Genomic DNA, 21,529 nt, shown 5'->3' on the forward strand with positions numbered 1-21,529 from the left:
GCGGGGGAGGAGGAACCAGAGTAGAGCGCCTGCGCAAACGCGGGCGGAAGGCGGGGATCTAGCTCACTTCCGGGGGGCAATGCATTTCCGCGCTTAAGCTTTCCTTGTGAAAACCTTATCGAAAACCTTATCGCTTACCAAAATGTTGCGCGTGGTAAGCTGGAACATCAATGGCATCCGGAGTCCCCTGCAAGGACTGTCATGCCAGGAATCCAGCAACTGTCCCACGGCCTTACGACGCATTTTGGACAAGTTGGATGCTGATATTGTCTGTCTCCAGGAGACCAAAGTGACCAGTAAGTATTCGAGAATCCATGATCTCTACCGTGTTTTCTTTCTGCTAACTTTTGCTCCCTGCTCCACCTCATTTCATTTTGTCGTTTACTCATGCTTAGAATCCTGCCCCTATACCCACCTGAAAGTACGGATCCCTTTCCTCTTAAAGACCGCCACCCCAGCTGGAGCCCCTATTTCCCACTCCTGGCCTACTTTCCTAGTTGAAACCCTCACGCACAGTTCCCGCCCATTTTAGCTCTCCAACTCCGTACCTTGAATTTTCTCCTTTCATGCTCCTAAGCCATATTCCTCAATTCTCCATTCCTGCTCCCACCTCACTCCTTTAATACCCACCTAATTTTTGTCCTCAGCCCAGACTCTAATTTCTCCTTTCCATAGCCCTAAATCCTCTTTTTCTCTTCCACCTCAGAGCCCCACATTACTGTTTCATGTCTAGCTCCAAACTTAGACGTCCTAATTTCTTCTATCATCCCCAATTTATATTCCTAATTCCCTCTCCTACCCTCACTTCAGATCCCCAGTCTCCACTGCCAACATCCTCTCACCAGTCCTCTCATCACCTAGACCACAAGGCTTAGCTCTGATTGGCTCTGATCAGCTTTCCCTGTTTCCCCATCTAATCTGAATATCATTTCCCTTTCCTACCTTTCCATCTTTCTAGCTCCTGTCATCATAAACACTTCTTTCCCCTCCTCCCAGTTATGGCTGTGATATATGCCAGTAATTAGCTTCTAACTGTAATTCAAGTCTTTCATGGTTCCACAGTACTAGTTTTACCTCTGACTTTATGTTACATTTGTTTTTCAGGAGATGTACTGACAGAGCCCCTGGCTGTTGTTGAGGGCTATAACTCCTATTTCAGCTTCAGCCGCAGCCGTAGTGGCTACTCTGGTAAATGCGGTTTTCTGGGGTATTTAAGTTAGTGTTGGTGATGGAGGCAAGTAGCAGAAAAGTGTGTTGGTATTTAATGAGAAGGTAATGTATTTCAACTTTTCATCTCGAAAGTTAAAGCTGCATAATCTGAGGTGTAAAACCTAATATTTATGTGCCAAATGATCCATTTGGCCCCCAGAAGTACAGTAATGTCATGGTTAATTGTGTGAGCTCTGGAACTGAACTGCTAGGGTTCAAGTCATGGCTTACTTCCTAGCTATGTGTTCTCTGGCAAGTTACTTTTGTATCTCAGGTTTCCCACTTAGAAAATGAGGATAATGCTTACTTTCTAGGCTATTACATGGGTTTAGAATTCATACATGTGATAATACTAATAGCTAGTATTTTATCAGCATTTGCCATGTTTCTGTGTAAAATATATTATTGTTCTTGTAAAGTGTAACATTATTCTGTGGCCTTTTTTAGATGAAACTAAGGCCTCAGGGTATGGGTTAGGTGCTTCAGCTTCTACAGAGCCATATATGGCCCTTGAGTTAGGAAGATTGTTCATACGTTTTTAAAAACAGTTGCATTTAACAAAGATAACCAAAACTATTCCTTGTATGGGGACATTTGGAGTGGAACAGGTTTACAGTACTGTTTTGGCTGTCAGTTCCATTGAGAATACTCTTATCTTTCCCCAGGTGTGGCTACCTTTTGTAAGGACAGTACTACCCCAGTGGCTGCTGAAGAAGGCCTGAGTGGTGTGTTTGCCACCCTGAATGGGGATGTTGGTTGCTATGGAAACATGGATGAGTTCACCCAAGAGGAACTCCGGGTTCTGGATAGTGAGGGACGGGCCGTCCTTACACAACATAAGATCCGGTAATAGCCCATATCCTCCTACTACAGACCATCTCTGGTTGTAGTCTTAGTGTTCAGAATATAAGACCCAACTTATAGGTATGCAATTGCTATAGAAAAGTTCCCGAACTTGCCTTCCTGGACTATAGTATTGGCTGGGCTAAGTGATACTGGCAAATCATGCTTCCTTCTGAGCCTTGTGTTCCCCTCTCTACAGTGGGAGACTAGCCTGGGAGTACAGCTCGCTAATTACCACAGGCTACTCAGAAGGAGCTTAGCCAGCACAGAACTCGTTGCCCCAAATTGGTTTCTTCCTGGGTGTCTTATCTTCATGAATGGTAACCGCATTATCACCCAGTTTACCTGGATACTCTTTACCTCCCTGCCTTAGCCAGAGTCCATCCCCAAGACCTGCTCATCGCTGCTCATTTGTGTCTCCCAAATCCTTTTTCTTCTATCTCATGGACAGCCATTAACTGGAAGATGCATGGTGTGGCTGTGGAAGGGGAATCTTGAAATCAACCTGTTGGGGGCGGGATACTCTTTTCTCCCCAGCACATCAGAAGGGAAGGAGAAGACCTTGACCCTCATCAATGTGTACTGTCCACATGCGGATCCTGGGAAACCTGAGCGGTTGTCCTTTAAGATGCGTTTCTATCGCCTGCTGCAGATCCGAGCAGAAGCCCTCCTGGCAGCTGGCAGGTATTATATAAATCTAGGCAGCCAGGCTTGGTTAAACTCACCTTGGTGACTGACTTTGTGCAGTGCTCCATAAAAGAGCATAGAATTTTGTGGAGTTCCTTTACAGTCTGGTTGAGAACACTGTCCTACTGACCTGAACAGGCTTTGCTATCTTAAGAGCTGTGAGGACCGAGTAAAGTGATGTGAACACTGGCTTTGTACTCTGAGCAGTTTTTCTGGCTCTTCACTTAGCATAAGCCTCCAGGGCAGCTCTGCTCCATGCTCTCTTTTGTCAAATGCCTGTGTGAATCGCTCCCCCACAGAAGAGTTTTGAGAACAAAATGAGGTGAGGGTGGTAACCTGGTAGTTCCAAGGATAGAGGGGGTGGGGGAATGAGAGGGAGAGTAGGTTAGCATAATGAAGGTGCGCCTCCTCCCGGAGTGGTGTCTGACCTCAGCTTTTTTTTTTTCTTTTCATTTTTCTTTATTAAAACTTCATTATAAAGAACCCACACATTAAAAAAAATCACACACAGATTTTAACCAGATTCAAAAGCCTATATATCTTATTGATCTTCTGGGCAGTTAAAACAGCCATTCCAGAGCTGCAGGCAGAGTTTCACACTGGACCTTACTGCATTTCACACCCTCAGGCACTACACGTCTCTTGGCTCTGGAGCCTCGCTCAATGGTTTCCTTGCTTTTTTGACTATTCCTTTTTGGTCTCTTGTCTGAGCTTCTTCCTTAACTGCCCTTGTGTTGGTGTGAGTAGATTCTTCAGTCTACTGTTGTCCTCTGCTGTGCTCAGCTTTGAAGGATGAGAAAGTTGGCACTAGATAGAGATCACTGAAGCATTCATACCATTTGCAACAGTGTCAACTTTGCTGCTCAGAATTTGGTTCCTTATGTGTGAGAAGCATCCAGAATGTGTCAAGAGGGAAGAATGGAAGAGGCACACTGCTATGAGTAATTCATAGCAAAAGGCTCTAGGTGGGAGGTTGCCTTCCTTGAGCTTTCAGGCCTGGGAAAAATGTATATGGAACTCCTCATTCTTGTATATGCAGATGTTGATCCTCCCTATGTGTTTTTCAGTCATGTGATAATCCTGGGGGATCTGAATACGGCCCATCGACCCATTGACCACTGTGATGCAGGCAGTATGGTAAGTCTCCCTCCGAACTCTAGGCCACACTCTGGTTCTGTTCACCCAGCCAGCCAAGACTGGGAGTTTGGCACCAGTGGTAGCTTCCTTTATGGAAAAATAGTGCTTGGTTTGAATATGTCCTGTTTTCATCCTGAAATTATATGTAATAATTGTGTATATTTATGGAGTATGATGTAAGATTTTGACATGTATAATGGTCAAATAGGGTAAATTACCTTATCTGTCACCTCAAACATTTGTCTTTCTGTGTGGACAAACGTTCAAAATTCTTTCTACTACCTGGTTTGAAATATCAAATAATTTATTGCTAGCTATTACTATACCATGGAACTAGTCTTTATCTTCCTATCAGCTGTTCACATTAAATAGTCACTCTATCCCTTTCTTCCTACTTCTCCTGGACTCTGGTAACAACTATTCAACTCTGCTCCATGAGATCAATGTTTTAGACTTTCATATATGAGTGAGATCACATGGCATCTATCTTTCTAAGCTTGCCTTGTTTTTCATGTCTTTCAGTTCTATTCATTTTGCTGCAAATGATATTTATAGTTTTTTCTTCTTTCTGCCTAAAGAGTATTGTATTTTATATATGTATTATGTTTTCCTTATTTGTTCATGAATGAATATGTAGGTGGCTTGTGTATCTTGGCTGTTATAAATGATACTGCAGTGAACATGGGAGTACAGATGTTTCATGGACATACTGATTTCATTTTCTTTGTATAGATACTGATAGTGGGTTTTCTGGGTCTTTGAAAATAGCCATTCTATCAAGACTGAGAGGAAGATGTTATCTGTTGCACTGGATATGGTTCACATTTCTCTGATAATTATGTCATATGCATATTGTCCACTTTTATATCCTTTCTGAGAAATGTTTATTCAGATTATTTACCAATTTTTTGTTTGTTTGTTTTGTTTTTGAGACAAGATTTCTCTGTATAGTCCTTGCTAGTCTAGAGCTTACTCTATAGACTAGGCTGGCCTCAAACTCAGAGATCCACCTGCCTCTGCCTCCCAAGAGCTAGGATTAAAGGCCTTTACTGATTTTTCAATCAGATCTATTTTTTTTGTTAAGATTTATTTTTCGTAAATGAGTGCTCTATCTGCATGTATGCCTTTATACCAGAAGAGGGCACCAGATCTTACAATAGATGGTTGTGAGCCACCTTGTGGTTGCTGGGAATTGAACTCAGGACCTGGAAGAGCAGTCAGTGTTCTTACCTGCTGAGCCATCTTTCCAGACCCCAGTAAGACCTATTTTTGTTATTCAGTTGTTTGAGCTCCTTGTATGCTTTGGATATTAATCCCCATTAGATAAGTAGTTTGAAGATATTTTCTCTTGTTCTATAGTTGTCTTGTCACTCTAGCAATTGTTTCCTTTACTATGTAGAAACTTCTTAAATTTTATCTAGTCCCACTGAAATATTATTCTAAAATATGTATGAGGTTTTGTGTTTCACTCAATAGACAGTTCTGACCTTACCTTGGCCTGCCTCTGGCCCATGTGCTGGAGGATAAGTCCAATCTACCTCAGGGTCCCCAAACCTTCAGTATGTGAATGTCCCATTGCTCTCCAGTTCTAGAGTGGTATCTTCATGGCTGAGGTGGCATCCCTAGGAAGTGAGAATAACAAAAGATGGAATTCCTAGGCAAGCAAAGACATCCATGAGATAGCTAAAAAAAAAAAAAAAAAAAAAACTAGCTTTAAAGGTTAGTAGAATCTTTACAATGTGGAGAACTTCAAGTCTCAGCCTTTTTAGAGTGTCATGGGAAGTGAGTGGTAGGAGGTGGGGCTGTAGAGTCCTTTGCAGGCATGGAGAAAATTTTGAGGGCAGTTTTCCTGTTTGCAAACCACCTCTTTACCTCTGTGATACAGAGAAAGCATTGAGGCCAAGTATTCTAGGTGCTTTCTTGTTAATACCCTGTCTCCGTTTCTGTTTCTATCCTCAGTATCTCTGCACACTCTCTTCACTCCAGACATAAATAATTCCTCTACCCACTGCAAAAGCTCTTTTCGTTTTAGCTTGTTTCACTCTCACCAAAAAAGTAGCCATCCCCTCTCTTCTTTTTTCTTATTCTCATTCCCTCTAGGCCAATGTTTCCTTAACCCTTCACTGAATATTAGAGCAAATGTACCAGTACCCTAATACTACATGAAAACAATGGAATCAGAGTGTCTTAGGTGTAGAGTCATGGTAATGATTTGTTGACAAGTCCTAAAGAGACTTATTACCCACACAAGCTTAAGAACCACTACCTTAGAATGTATATGAAACTTCTCGTCTTGACCATCCTCATAGAAAGGACTGCTGTGCTAGAAAAGTAGGCTGCCTGCTTTTCCTCTGCTCTCATAAGAACCAACAAAAGATTCTTGTGAACTCAAAAGGTGTGGGAATTGCTCCGTACCATCAAGCAAGCAAGCAAGCAAGCAGCTCTTCATTTATGGACATCAGCTAGTTATCCTTTAATACTGTTCAGTTATAACTTGTCTGCCCTCAAACATGGTCAGATCTCACATGTTGAGGACTAGTTTCCAAGACTGTCATTTAAGACCCAGTCACAGCTGGAGCTTCTAAGCTATAAATTGGGATTCACATGACCTCATCCATATGGTAACTTAATTTATTAGAGCAAAGCAAGTACTCAGACAGCCGCTATAACTTATGTCTAATGATGCCATAAAGATTATTTGAAATGATACAAATAGACAGATGAAGAAATACATGCAGAGGAAGGTCTAGAAGGACCATAAATGCCAAGCTTCCATTCCTGTGGAGTTGGGTGGGCCATTCACCCAACATATAGATGAGTTGTTCTTTGCCTTCTTGCACCCCGGCATGTTGAGCTGTCCAGAAGTTCTGTGAACCTTGCTTTTGGGTTTATGAAGACTTCACTACATAAGCATAAATGCTTAAAGTAGGATAGGAAAACCCATTAAGGCCTGTGGCAGGTTTTCATCATTCCTCCCTCAGTGGCTCAAGTATACATCCTCTAGAATGAGGAACATTTATATTATTGAAAATAATTTTTATTATCTTTTTTATTTATTTAATATATTTCACATGTAAATCCCTTCTCCCTCTCCCTCCCCTCACCTCCATCCCTCCTCCCCTACCACCGACCTACCCCCCCATCCCATCCACCCTCCACTCCCCAGGCAGGGTAGTGCCCTCAACAGGGGCTCTGCAAAGTCCACCAAATCTTCCTGGGCTGGGCCTGGGCCCTTCCCCATGTGTCCAGGGCCAGAGTGTAACCCTTCACGTGGAATGGGCTCTCAAAGTCCCTTCTTGCACCAGGGAAAAATACTAATCCACAACCAGGGGCTCCCTGGAGTGCAGAGGCCCTGCACTCTTATTGACATCCATGTTCAGGGGTCTGGATCAGTCTTGTACTGTCCTCCCAGACAGCGTCTGGGGTCAATGTGCTCCCCCTTGTTCAGGCCAACTGTTTCTGTGGGTTTCTCCAACCTGGTACCAACCCCTTTGATATTCATTCCTCTCTCTCTTCAACTAAGTTCCAGATTTCAGCTCAGTGTATATCTGTGGATGTCTGTCTCTGCTTCCATCAGCCACTGGATGAAGGCTCTAGGATGGCATAAAGAGTAGTCATCAATCTCATTTTAGGGGAAGGGCTTTCAGGTTATCCTCTCCACCATTGCCTGGATTTTCAGATTGTGTCATTCCTGTAGGTGCCTTCGTATTTGGGCCATAGGTGTTTAGGATTGAGACTTCATCTTGATGGACTTTTCCTGTGATGAGTATGAAATTCCCTTCTTCATCTCTTTTGACTGATTTTAGTTTGAAGTCTAATTTGTTAGATATTAAAATAATTTTTATACAATATATTCTGATCATGGTTTTCCGTCCCTCATCTCCCAGATCCTCCCATCTTCCCTACCCGTACAATTTCATGCCTTCTTTCTCTCTATCTTTAGAAAACAAAGAGTTGTAGAGAGAGAGGGAGAGAAGAGAGCAAACATAAAAACACAAAATGGAAAACCATAATTCATAAGCAAAAGACCAGTAAGGTATAAAAAAGAAAAGATGCTCAGACAAAGATGTACAAAAGTACTATTGTGTTTGTTTCATGTTGGCCACCTACTGGTTGGCATGGGGCCTGCCCTTCAGTGTGAGACTCCATTGGAGAAAACTAATTTTTCCTTTTGAGCAATTGTCTATTGTAGATAGCTTTGTGGTTAGAGATGGAATCATGCTCATTTCCCACTTTCAGCTCTGGACCCCATCTGACTTGGAACTGTGTAGTCCCTGTACAAACTGCCCCAGTCTCTTGAGTTCATGTGCGTCTGGATGGCGTTGTTTGCTTGCTGTTTCCATCCCCTCTGGCTCTTACAATCTTTCTTCTTTCTTCTCCACATATCTCCCTGAGCCCTGAGGGGAAGGATTTGATGAAGACACTTCATAATACGACTTGAATATTCTAAGGTCTGTCACTCTCCAGACATTGTCCAGTTGTGTATTTGCTCCCATTTTCTGCAGGTGGAAGCTCCTCTGATGATGGTTGAGCAAGGAACTAATGGGTATAGCAGAATATAGAAATCATTATGTTGCTGCATTCCTTTAGCGAAGCAATGGTATTTGGTTTTCCCTAAGTCCCTGATCATCTAGTCTCAAGTTCTTGGCCCCCAAGGTAGTGTCAAGCATGGGTTCGATTTCATGGAGTATACCCTAAATTCAGTCAGGGAGCGATTGCTTCCTCCCAGGACTTTTGTGCCATAATTATAAAAGGGCATCATGTATGCAAGTCACCATTGTTTATCAAAGGGTTTATAGCTGAGTTGATGCTTACCTTTGTCCTTTTGTAGTTTGCAGAGTACCAGCTTTGGTTAGGAACCTGCTTGACTTTTTTGTGTTTGACAGATGTTTATGTTGTCTTTGGCAATAGTGCTTAACAATCAATTTGTAGAGAGCAATTGATAGCCTTAGGAATAGCCTGAATTGATTTAGGATTTCCATGGGGCTCATTTGGCCAACAATTCAACTATATGTAACTCACTCCTGGTACTGGAGATGTCTAATTGGTGCTTTGTTTCCCCATTATTTGGTGATTTCATTTATATTTCTTTCACTTACTGTAGTAGGTTTCATATGACCCCTTGGATGGCCTTAGGTTTTAGCTGTCACTCACTATATTCTTTATTTTTTTCAAAAAAAACAAGATTTATTTCTTTATTATATACATAGTGTTTTACCCACAAGAAGAGGACACCAGATAACATTATGGATGGTCATGAGACACCATGTGATCCTGGGAATTGAACTCAGGTCCTCTGGCAGACCAGTCAGTGCTCTTAACACTGAGTCATCTCTCCAGCCCACTGTATTCTTCTTATCCTCCTCTTCCCGCTCTGTCTCTATTTAATCCTCTGGTTTCAGGTTCTATTCACCCTCAGCCCCACCTGTCTCTCTATAGCCATAACTGTATTCTTTCTTGTTTTATACAAATTTTTAAATTAAATTTGAAACAATCTTGTCTTATATATCAATCCCAGTTCCCTCTTCCTCCCTTCCTCCCTTGTCCCCAACCGACCCCCTTTCTGCTCCCCAGGGGGGTGAGGCCTTCCATGGGTGAATCATCAATGTCTGTCATATCATTTGGAGCAGGGCCTAGGCCCTCCCCTGTGTGTCTAGACTGAGAGGGTATCCCTCTATGTGGAATAGGTTCATAAAGTCCAGTCATGAACTAGGGATAAATACTGATCCACTACCAGAGGCCCCATAGACTGCCCAGTCCTCCTAACTGACACCCACATTCAGGGGGTCTAGGTCAGTGTTGAGCTGGTTTCCCAGCTATCAGTCTGGGGTTGATAAGCTCCCCCTTGTTCGGGACAGCTGTTTCTGTGGGTTTCTCCAGCCTGATCTTGACCACATTGCTCATCACTTCTCCCTCTCTAGAACTGGATTCCAGAAGTTCAGGTCATTGTTTAGCTATGGGTGTCTGCTTCTGCTTCCTAGAGGATTGAAGGCTCTAGGATGGCATATAAGGTAGTTATCAATCTCATTATTGGGGAAGGGCATTAAGGTAGCCTCTCCTGTGTTGCTTAGATTCTTAGATGGGGTCATCCTAGTATATCGCTGGACATTCCCTAGTGCCAGATTTCTCTTTAAACCTATAATGGCTTCCTCTATTGTAGTATCTCTTATCTTGCTCTACTGTATTTTTCCCCGACTCAATCTACCTGGATCTTCATAGCCTCCTCTCCCCTTCTCTTCTCCCCTCCCCGCATGCTTCTAATTTGCTCAGGAGATCTTGAACATTTCCCCTTGTCTGGGGGACCTGTAAGTCTTTCTTAGGGTCCTCCTTGCTTCCTAGCTTCTCTGGTCCTGTGGATTGTAGGCTGGTAATCCTTTGCTCTTTGTCTAATATCCATATATGAGTGAATACATACCATGTTTGTCCTCTTGTGACTGGGTTACCTCACTCAGGATGGTTTCTTCTAGTTCCATCCATTTGTCTGCAAATTTCAAGATTCCGTTGCTTTTTTTCTGCTGAGTAGTACTCCATTGTGTAAATGTACCATTCTTTATCCATTCTTCAGTTGAGAGGCATCTAGGCTGCTTCCAGGTTCTGGCTATTACAAATAATAATGCTATGAACATGGTTGAAGAGATGTCCTTGTTGTATGAGTATGCATCCTTTAGGTATATGCCTAATAGTGGAATTGCTGGGTCTTGAGATAGACCGATTCCCATTTTACTGAAGAACCACCATACTCATTTCCAAAGTGGCTGTACAAGTTGGCACTCCCACCAGCAGTGGAGGAGTGACCCCCTTTCGCCTCATAATCTCCAGCATAAATTGTTGTTTGAGTCTTTGATTTTAGACATTCTGACAGGAGTAAGATGTTATCTCAGAATTGTTTCAATTTGCATTTCCCTGATGGCTAAGGATGTTGAGCACTTTCTTATGTGTCTTTCAGCCATTTTGGATTCTTCTATTGAGAATTGTCTATTTAGTTCTGTACCCCAATTTTAATTGGATTAGTTGGTGTTTTGGTGACTAGCTTCTTGAGTTTTTGTATATTTTGGAGATCAGCCCTCTGTCAGATGTGGGGTTGCTGAATATCTTTTCCCATTCTGTGGGCTGCTGTTTTGTCTTGCTGACTGTGTCCTTTGCCTTACAGAAGCTTCTCAGTTTCAGGAGGTCCCATTTATTAATTGTTGATCTCAGTGTCTGTGCTACTGGTGTTATGTTAAGGAAGCTGTCTCCTGTACCAATTTGTTCAAGGGTACCTCTGACTTTATCTTCTAAGAAGTTCAGTGTGGCTGGATTTATGTTGAGGTCTTTTATCCATTTGCACGTAAGTTTTGTTCATGGTTGACAGATATGGATCTATCTGCAGTCTTCTACATGCCCACCATCCAGTTATGCCAGCACCATTTGTTGAAGGTGCTGTCTTTCTTCCATTGTATAATTTTAGCTTCTTTGTCAAAAATCAGGTGTTCATAGGTATGTGGGTTAATATCAGGGTTTTCAATTTGATTCCATTGGTCTACTTGCCTGTTTTTGTTCCAATACCAAGCTGTTTTCAGGACTATAGCTCTATAAAAGAGCTTGAAGTCAGAGATGGTGATGCCTTCGGAAGTTCCTTTATTGTACAGGGTTATTTTGGCTATCCTGGGTTTTTTCGTTTTTTCATATAAAGTTGAGTATTATTCTTTCAAGGTCTGTGAAGAATTGTGCTGGTAAGGGGGTTGCATTGAATCTGTAGACTGCTTTTGTCAAGATTGCCATTTTTACTATGTTCATCCTGTCTATGGCATGGCAGATCTTTCCATTTTTTGGTATCTTCTTTAATTTCTTTCTTTTTGGTTTTTGTTTTTTGAGACAGGGTTTCTCTTTGGCTTTGGAGGCTGTCCTGGAACTAGCTCTTGTAGACTAGGCTGGTCTTGAACTCACAGAAATCTACCTGCATCTGCCTCCCGAGTGCTGGGATTAAAGGCGTGCGCCACCACTGCCCATCTTAATTTCTTTCTTTAAACACTCAAAGTTCTTGTTCTACATGTCTTTCACTTGTTTGGTTAGTGTTACCCCAACATATTTTATGTTGTTTGTGGCTATTGTAAAGGGTAATGTTTCTCTGATTTCTTTCTCAACCTATTTATTGTCTGTATATAGGAGGGCTACTGATTTTGGTTTAATCTTGTATCCTGCCACTTTGCTGAAGGTGTTTATTAGCTGTAGGGATTCCCTGGTAGAGTTTTCTGGGTCACTTATATAAGCTATCATATCATCTGCAGATAGTGAAAGTTTGACTTCTTCCTTTCCCATTTGTATCCTGTTGATTTCCTTTTGTTGTCTTACTGCCCTAGCTAGAGCTTCAAGGACAATATTGAAGAGATATGGAGAGAGAAGACAGCCTTGTCTTGTTCCTGGTTTTAGAGGAATCGCATTGAGTTTTTCTCCATTTAGTTTGATGTTGGCTGTTTGTTTACTGTATATTACTTTCATCATGTTTAGGTATGATCCTGTTATCCCTGATCTCTCCAAGACCTTTATCATGAAGGGATGTTGGATTTTGTAAAAGGCTTTTTCAGTATCTTTGAGATGATCTTGTCATTTTTCTTTTTCAGTTTTTTTATATGGTAGATTATTACATCGATAGATTTTCATTTGTTGAACCATCCCTGCGTCCATTGGGATGAAGCCTACTTGATCATGGTGGATGATTTCTCTGATGTGTTTTTGGATTCGATTTGCCAGGATTGTATTGAGTATTTTTGCATCGATGTTCATGAGGGATATTGGTCTGTAGTTCTCTTTCTTAGTTGTGTCTTTGTGTGGCTTGGGTACCAAGGTAATTGTAGCCTCGTAAAAAGAGTTTGGCAATGTCCCTTCTGCTTCTATTGTGTGGAACACTTTGTGGAGTACTGGTGTTAGCTCTTGTTTGAATTTCTGGTAGAATTCTGCACTGAAACCATCTAGCCCTGGGCTTCTTTTGTTGGGAGACTTTTGATGACTGCTTCTATTTCATCAATGACTATAGGTCTGTTTAAACTGCTTATCTGTTCTTGATTTAATTTTGGTAAGTCATATCTATCCAGAAAATTGTTCATTTCCTTTAAAGTTTTGAATTTTGTCGAGTGCAGGTTTTTGAAGTATGACCTGAAGATTCTATGGTTTTCCTCAGTATCCGTTGTTATGTCCCCCTTTTCATTTCTGATTTTGTTAATTTGCATGTTCTCTCTTTGCCTTTTGGTTAGTTTGGATAAAGGTTTGTATATTTTGTTGATTTTCTCAAAGAACCAACTCTTTGTTACATTGTCTTTATATTGCTTTCTTTGTTTCTACTTTATTGATTTCAGCCCTCAATTTGATTATTTCCTGGTGTCTACTCCTCCAGCTTGAGTTTGTTTCTTTGTGTTCTAGACCTTTCAGTTGTGCTGTTGTGAGTGGATGTTTTCCTGAGTCTGTAACATATCTATCCAGGTTCTTCTGGCTTTTAGAGTCCCCATTGAGAAGTGAGGTGTAATTCTAACAGTCCTGCCTTTATATATTACTTGGTCTTTTTCCCTTTAATATTCTTTCTTCATTCTGTATGTTTAGCATTTTGATTATTTCATGTAGAAGGGACTTTATTTTCTGGTCTAATCTATTTGGTATTCTCTATGATACTTGGACTTTGATGGGAAATCTCTTTAGCATGGGGAAATTTTTTTCCATGATTTTGTTGAAGATCATAGAATCTGGGCAGTGGTGGCACATGCTTTTAAATCCCAGCACTTGGTAGGCAGAGGCAGGTTGATTCCTGAGTTCTAGACCAGCCTTGTCTACTGAGAAAGTCCCAGGATAGGCTCCAAAGCTACAAAAAGGAACCCTGTCTCGAAAAACAAACAAACAAAATAAAGAAAGAAAAATTAAAGAAAGAAAAAAATATTTTCTGTGCCTTTGACCTGGGTTTCTTTTCCTTTCTCTATTCCTATTATCCTTAGATTTGGTCTTTTCATATTGTTCCAGATTTCCCGGCTGTTTTGTGTCAGGAGGTTTTTAGATTTAGCTTTTTTTTGACAGATATATCCGTTTCTTTTAATGTGTCTTCAATGCCTGAGATTCTCTCTTCCATCTGTTTTATTCTGTTGGTGAGGCTTGCCTCTGTGGTTCCCCTTTGAGTTCCTAAGATTTTCATTTCCAGTTTTATCTCAGTTTGGATTTATTTTTTTTAGTGATTCTAGTTCTACTGTCATGTCTTGAAGTGTATTATTTCATTCCACTGTTTGTGTTTTCACAGACTTCATTAAGGAATTTATTTATGCCATCTTTAAGGTCCTTAGGCATATTCATAATAGCTATTTTGAAGTCTTCGTTTTGTGCTTCAGTTACACTATATTTCTCAGAGTCTACTATAGTAGAGTTACTGGATTCTGGTGGAGCCACACTGTCCTGGGTGTTATTATGTTTTTATGTTGGTGTCTAGACATCTGGGGTTAAGAAGATTGTGATTATGGTTGCTGATAGCTGGTCTTGTCTTTTTTGGGTGGGTGTTCCATTTCTTGGTTTCTGTTGCCATCTTTGGATCTCAGGAAAGTGTAATGGCTGTGCGTTGCCTGGTAGAGTGTGTTTCTCCAGGCACTCTGCCACAGTGGGAGGCTGAGAGGAATAGTGCTGGCCTAGGAGAGGCTTCAGGAAAGAACCAAGGGGATACTATTTACACCTAGAGGTAGAGTTCATAGGGAGTTGGGTGGGAAGAGGGGATCTATCAAGTAGGTTACAGTAAGGCAAAAAATTATCTAGAAAGACAGGCATGATTGGGCTGTTTTGACTCTGGGTCTGAACCAAGAATTAGTCTCCAGTGGATGGAGTTGAGGTACGAGGAAGAACACTGTCAGAAAGTTGTTACCAGGCTCAGGCTGAGAATGAAGAGATCACAGTGGAGGCCAGGAACTACAGTGTCATACACCTAATTGAATCCCTGCCCCATGTGGACACAGCAGTTTCTCAGTAGAAAGTGGTTTTAGGTATTGGAGGCTGACACACACAGGAGACAGATGGACTTGAAAAGGTGATGAAAGGGTCCACAGGAAGGAGGCAAACTGGGTCTGCTGGAAAGTTTGGTGAGTCCTCAGGGAACTTAGGCAGAGTAGGAGGATAGGTCCCTGCAAGTGATCTGCTACAGGGCTGAGGATGGAACCGTCAGAATTGCAATGGAGTACAAGGAGGGGAAGATGGCCTACCTGATTCCCGGGCCAGATTGGATGCTGGGTTACCAAGTAGAGAGTGTTTCCAGGTATCAGCAGTTGACACAAAGGAACAGTAATGGGTTTAAAGGGGTCGGGGCTGAGAGGGTCCACAGGAAGTAGGAAAGCTAGGTTTGCCTCAAAGTTTGGAGGAGTCTACAGGAAATGAAAGTAGGGTGGGAGGACCATCCCCTGCAATTGTTCTTCCACAGGGCTGGGGATGAAGCTGGGGAATTGCAATGTAGGACAAGAAGGAGAGTGAAAATGGCCTACCTGCTTCCTGGGTCAGCATGGCCACTTGGTTTCCATGTGGAGAGTCTGGAATGAGGGTCTTATGCCTTAAGAGCAGATAAGGGTTGGACCATGAGTCTCTCAGTGGCTACATAAAATGTGGGGAAGGGTTAGTTTATATGGTCTGCCTTTGGGGGAAGAATAGTTGTAGTTTCTAGGATTTGCTGTGATGAGGAATTCTAATCTAGAAAGTGTGGATGAAAACAAAAACTGTTCATCAGCATCAAAGGCATGGGTGTGATGATACATTCTATATGATTTAATAAAGCTTGCCTGAGGGTTCAGATTGCAAAGCTATCCACAAGCCATAGAGGTCAGGCCGTGGTGATATATACCTTTAATCCCAGGACTCAGAAGACAGGCAGATGGATCTCTGTTACTTCAAGGCCACACTGACTACACGAAATTGATCCAGTTCTAAAGAGAAACAGCTCATGCAAAGGTGATCCCAGCACTTGGGATGAAAGGCGTTTAATCCCAGCACTAGGGAGGTGTAAAAGGAAGAAGCAAGGGGTTCCATGTGGAGATTATTTTCCGGGCATGGAGAGCTATTGCCTCTGAGGATTCATGGAGAGAGCATTTCAAAGATTTGTGGAGCCAGGATCACCCATTCAGTCTGAGGTAGAGGTAAGAGCTAGTGGCTGGCTGCTTTTATTATCTGTTCATCAGCTTTTTATCTCTCGTGTTACACGTGGGCAGTGTTGGCACAGTACAACTCATCCCTGGAGGTGTTTCAGAAAGAGGGCGTGGGAGGATTCCTTGATTGGTGTTTAAGGGAGCTACAGAAACCTAGGTGTGGCTCTTACCAGAACTTGGCATGATCATAAGAAATTGTGGCAGTGTGGTGAAGGTGATAAACACTGCGAAGTGCAAGCTTCTCACCAGAGCTGCTCTTCTAGTCTTCTTGTCTTTCTTTCTGCCTTCCCTATAGCCAACCAGGCAGTAATGTTAGTTCTAGCTCCACATTATCTCATGATAGAATTTTATGTTCTCTTTGGCACCATGCTAGTCGGAGTGGCCATCACCTTTTATTACCCTACTGGACTCTTCAGTCTGGTGTTCCATTGGATCATTTAGATGTTTTGCACAAACCTATCACATGTTGTTCTTTCAGTTGGCAGCCTCCTCTACTGAAGTTTCTATCATATCGGCTTCACATCTTGTTCCTAGATCATTTCCCCAAAGTAAGCATCATTTGTTACCAAGACTAGATCTACTTTGCCCCTAGCATCAGTTCTGTCATAAAACAGCTGTTCTTTGAGTATGTTGTTGGACTAAATCAATGGGTGTGTAAGTGGATGAACTAGATAAATGCATGGGTGGGTGGATCAGGGATTAGAGACAAAGGCTACACACAATCATGGATGCCTGAATCCCCAAACACCTAAGGGAGGAGGGATATCAATGAGGACAGTGACATACACGAGATAAATCAATTGGCATAAAGTGTGGATCTTAAAGGAAAAGTAGAAGTCTTCCAGCTCCCAATTTTGGCTTATTACTCTCTAGAGGCAACCGCCATTCTTGTTTATTTGTTGCAATGAGGTCTTACGATATAGCCCAGGTTGACCTCAAATTCATGATAATCCTCTTGCCTCAGCCTCCTGAGTTCTGCAATTCCAGGTGTAACCACCATGTTTGGTTTTGTTTTACAATCTTTTGAAAAGAAATTCTGGGATTTACTTTGATTAAGTAAATAACAGACCTACATTTGTCATGTATGTCAAGGGAAGCATAATATGGGTTAGAGAGAAAGACAAACAGGAACTTCTTAAAAGATTTATTGGGGTGAGAAGAGGAGGGGGAGGTGAACATGTAAGATCAGGAAGGTTGAGTTCCGGGGAAGGACAGAAAGGGAGCGCAAGGAAAGAAATATCTTGATAGAGGGAGCCATTATGGGGTTAATGAGAAATCTGGCACTAGGGAAATGTTCAGAGATTTACAAGAATGATCCCAACTAAGAATCTAAGCAATAGTGGAGAGGCTACCTTAAATGCCCTTCCCCTGTAATGAGATTGATGACTACCTTAAATGTCATCCTAGCGCCTTCATCCAGTAGCTGATTTAAGCAGAAGCAGAGACACACAGCTAAACACTGAGCCAAACTCCTGGAATCCAATTGCAGAGAGGGAGGAGTAATGAGCAAAGGGGTCAAGACCATGTTGGAGAAACTCACAGAAACACTGACCTGAGAAAGTGGGAGCTCATGGACTCTAGACTCACAACTGGGAGTCAGCATAAGACTGAACTAGGCCCTCCTGAATGTGGGTGTCAGCTGGGGGACATGGGCAGTTTTGGGGGCCCGCTGGCAGTGGAACCAGAATTTATCCCTAGTACATGAACTGACTTTTTGGAGCCCATTCCCTATGGAGAGATACCTTACTTAGCCTAGATACAGTGGGGAGGGCCTGCCCCAAATGATGTGACAGACTTTGATGATCCCCCCCCCCGTGGGAGGTCTCACCCTCTCTGAGGAGTGGATAGGGTGTGGGATGTGGAGATGGTAGGGGTAGTGAGAGGATGAGACGGAGAGGGAACTGGGATTGGTATGTAAAATAAGACTGTTTTAAAAATAAAAATGATTTATTTTTAGTTTGAATTATATGTCTGTATGGGTGTATCTGCACTGAAGTGCAGGTGTCCAGAGATCAAGGGGCATTGCATTCCATGGAGTTACAGGTGGTTTTGAGATGTCTGTATAGATGCTATAACCAAATTCAAGTCCTCTGTAAGAGTAGTCCACATTTTAACCATTGAGCCTTCTCTCCAACCCCAGGCTTTGATTCCTAACAGTATTTATGTAAAAGCTCACACTTGTCAGAATTGGAGAAATGGTTCAGCCGTGCAGTGCTTAGTCCTTTTACAGAGCATCTGGGTTGAATTTCAGGCACTCACAGGGCAGCTCAGAAGCATCTGTTAACACCAGTTCCTGAAAACCCAACGACCTCTTCTGGCCTCCATGGGTACTGCATGCACATGGTGCACAAATACAGGGAGGCAAAACACCCATTCACAAAAATAAATAAAGGAAGAAAGAAAAGCAAATATGCCAAAACCTAGCTCTGCCTGGCCTGTCTATACGACCTTGAACAGGAATCTTCTTTAGGACAACCAAATTTTTTTCTTTGTTAAATGAAGCAGTTAGTCTAAATGTCTTCCTTTTAAGGATCTAGTTTTGGCTTTTCATTCCCTTTCCCTTCCCCAGGAGTGCTTTGAAGAGGACCCAGGGCGTAAGTGGATGGATGGCTTGCTCAGTAACCCAGGGATGGAGGCTGGGTCCCAAACAGGGCTCTTCATGGATAGCTATCGCTGCTTCCATCCAAAACAGGAGAAGGCCTTCACCTGCTGGTCAGTAGTCAGTGGTGCACGCCATCTCAACTATGGCTCTCGACTTGACTATGTACTTGGAGATAGGACCTTAGTCATAGATACCTTCCAGACCTCCTTCCTGCTCCCTGAAGTGATGGGCTCTGATCACTGCCCTGTGGGAGCGGTCTTGAATGTATCCTGTATGCCAGCAAAACAGTGCCCAGCTCTGTGTACCCGCTTCCTCCCGGAGTTTGCGGGAACCCAGCTCAAGATTCTTCGCTTCCTAGTTCCTCTTGAACAAGAACCTGTGCGAGTTCAGCCAGTCCTGCAGCCCAGCCATCAAACTCAGGTACAGAAACATCCTAGGAAAGCTCGAATGCATTCAACCAGGCCTCGGAAAAGTCAAGGTGGCTTCAAAAAAACCCAGAAAAACCTGATGAGTTACTTCGCGCCTTCCTCGAACCTTCTGCAACCTTCTCCTGATGTGGAACTACCTAGCCTGCCTCTGGTGGGCACTCTTACAATCCCAAAGACTCCAGAAGAGGTGACAGTGGACACAGTGGTGGAAGAGAAGGCCAAGGTTTCAGAGGCCAAAGATGAGAAAGAAGTACGGACCTCCTTCTGGAAGTCTATGCTGAGTGGACCCTCACCCATGCCCCTCTGTGGCGGCCATAGGGAGCCATGTGTGATGCGTACTGTGAAAAAAGCAGGGCCCAACTTGGGCCGCCATTTCTACATGTGTGCTAGGCCACGGGGCCCTCCCAGTGACCCCTCCTCCCGCTGTAACTTTTTCCTCTGGAGCAGGCCCAGCTGAAACAACTGAGGCCTAAGGATGTCTGGCATGGTTACCCCATGCACAGGGTCTGATGCCAGGTCCCTGCCTCTGAAAATGCCTTCTCCCCTGAGGTTTCCTTTCTCTGCTTCCTCTTCTCTCATTTCCCTCCCTCCCTTCCCTTCTTCTAATGCCTCATCCCTCTTCTCACATCTCTATTTCTTCCTCTTCTACACATAGGAGCAGGGAACAAATTGTAATCCCTTCTGCCCTTGATGAACACTATTCGTTCATAAATAAAGTCTGTGTCTTTGTTTCAGTGTACAGTGTTGAGTGGATATTTTGATGCGCTCTAGAAAGTTGAATCGGAGAGGCTCTCTCAGTCCTAGGCTTTGTGGCCTCCCATAGCCTAGTATGATACTGCCGAAGCAGCATGGCGGAGGGAGGAGCTGTGCTCCTCATGAAGGGGTCTGGTGAGCTCTGGGAATTATTTGAAACTCTGTGGTTGGATCAGTGAGGAAGGTGGGTACTGTGTGGGTTATATATACTTAAGAGCTTTCCAAGTAGTGTGTTCTTCAGCTGTAACAAATGGATTATCAGAGAGAAAGAAGGGGTGTTTTAGCTCTCAGAGTTACAGGGCTGGAGATACCATAAGTCTTAGGGAAGATGACCACCTCAGCCAATAGAGTTATTAATTCCGTTGGGAACCTTGTGTGAAGACATTGTGTACTTGTGTCCTTCACCTTGCGAAAGGCGTGTAAGTCCTATAACATGCTATTGGAAGAAAAGAGGCTAGTGGATCAAGAAAGACATTCCTTCCTTGTTCTGGAAGACTTCTTGGTTTGGGAAAGCTGTCATTCCCAAAGAACAGTGTATCTTTAGTTGAGAACCACTCTGTCTTCTGACATCAGAGGCTACCTGGGGCTCAGCTCTCCAGGTCTATCAGTGAAGAGAGTCCTGAATTTTTGTTGAAACCATTGAGAAAGCCACTTCAAGTTTAGCTCTTGGTATAGCTTCCCAGACAGTTTAGGGGTATTTCTTTCCTCTTCCTAAATGTGGCTTTCCCTGTCAGTAAAATAGAGTGGTCAGACTAATAAGAAATCAGTGGGCTAGGCAGTAGTGGTGCACGCCTTTAATCCCAGCACTCGGGAGTCAGAGGCAGGCAGATCTCTGTGAGTTCAAGACCAGCCTGGTCTACAAGAGCTAGTTCCAGGACAGCCTCCAAAGCCACAGAGAAACCGTCTCTAATCCCCCACACACACACACACACACACACACACACACACACACACACACACACACACACACACACACACACACAAAGAAATCTGTGGTTTCCTGTCATGGGCCATGGCAAAAGTAACCTTGGACCTGTAAGAGACTTGGGGTGCTTCAGAGAAAGTTGCCAGCATTTTAACAATAACCCCTTATGTTAAAAGGATAGCTGCCTTCAATCATTCCCTTCTGATGCATAGCATTTGGGTCTATAAAAGTAGCTTGTAGAAAGAAAGAAACTTTTCACGGTCAGGTTACCTAGCAACCCTTCCCCCATGTATTCTTTAACCCAACTAACATTTAGCACTTGCGGCCCCTAGACACTCGCACTGTCCGACCTTGCCAAGCATCCTGGACTCCTCGCTTTCCTTCAAGGACTTACACACAGGGACATTTCTCAGTCTGGTTATCAGGCAAGCAGCCTCAAACAACATCTCCCTGCCTGCCAAGCTCCCCGCATGGCACCCCTATATAAGGTCCCTGTGAAAAATAAAAATTTGCAGCTTGATCAGAAACCTGTCTTGCTGTCTGGTTCTTTGTTTCCGCCCGACTCTCTTTCCCAGTTCTTTGGTGACTGCAGCACTTCGGGGTGTGAGCTCGCATGGTGCCCTGCAGGTCAGGGCAGTTTCCTTGTGGGGCTGAGACTTGTCTAAGTGAGTCTGTATAGTACAGTTGCCTGTTCTTTGTCCACCAAGGGGCTGCGAATGCTTCAGATTGCTCTTTATTTTCAGAATCAAATCATCTAGAAACACACAACAAAGCAGAGAGCAGGAAGAAGCCCATCCCCAAAAGGAGTGCAAGTGGA

General features: G+C 43.1%; 1 protein-coding gene across 1 annotated transcript; it reads left to right on the forward strand.

Moving 5' to 3' along the window:
- Positions 1 to 39: 39 nt before the first annotated feature.
- Apex2 (apurinic/apyrimidinic endodeoxyribonuclease 2) lies at positions 40 to 19,768 on the forward strand. The gene is made up of 6 exons (XM_027432028.2): positions 40 to 296; positions 1,105 to 1,188; positions 1,875 to 2,055; positions 2,590 to 2,736; positions 3,807 to 3,876; positions 18,574 to 19,768. Exons 1-6 carry the CDS (start codon positions 143 to 145, stop codon positions 19,489 to 19,491), a joined length of 1,554 nt encoding a protein of 517 aa, XP_027287829.1. The 5' UTR covers positions 40 to 142; the 3' UTR covers positions 19,492 to 19,768.
- The last annotated feature ends 1,761 nt before the right edge of the window (positions 19,769 to 21,529 follow it).

Source organism: Cricetulus griseus, chromosome X, assembly GCF_003668045.3.
Source record: "Cricetulus griseus strain 17A/GY chromosome X, alternate assembly CriGri-PICRH-1.0, whole genome shotgun sequence".
Taxonomy (NCBI): domain Eukaryota; kingdom Metazoa; phylum Chordata; class Mammalia; order Rodentia; family Cricetidae; genus Cricetulus; species Cricetulus griseus.

What these genes read in the sequence shown, in the direction of transcription:
- Apex2 (XM_027432028.2), top strand. Translation starts at nt 143, where the DNA reads ATGTTGCGCGTGGTAAGCTGGAACATCAATGGCATCCGGAGTCCCCTG. An exon ending in CAGCCGTAGTGGCTACTCTG is followed by an intron (nt 1,189 to 1,874) that starts GTAAATGCGGTT and finishes ATCTTTCCCCAG; the next exon opens with GTGTGGCTACCTTTTGTAAG. An exon ending in GCCCTCCTGGCAGCTGGCAG is followed by an intron (nt 2,737 to 3,806) that starts GTATTATATAAA and finishes TGTGTTTTTCAG; the next exon opens with TCATGTGATAATCCTGGGGG.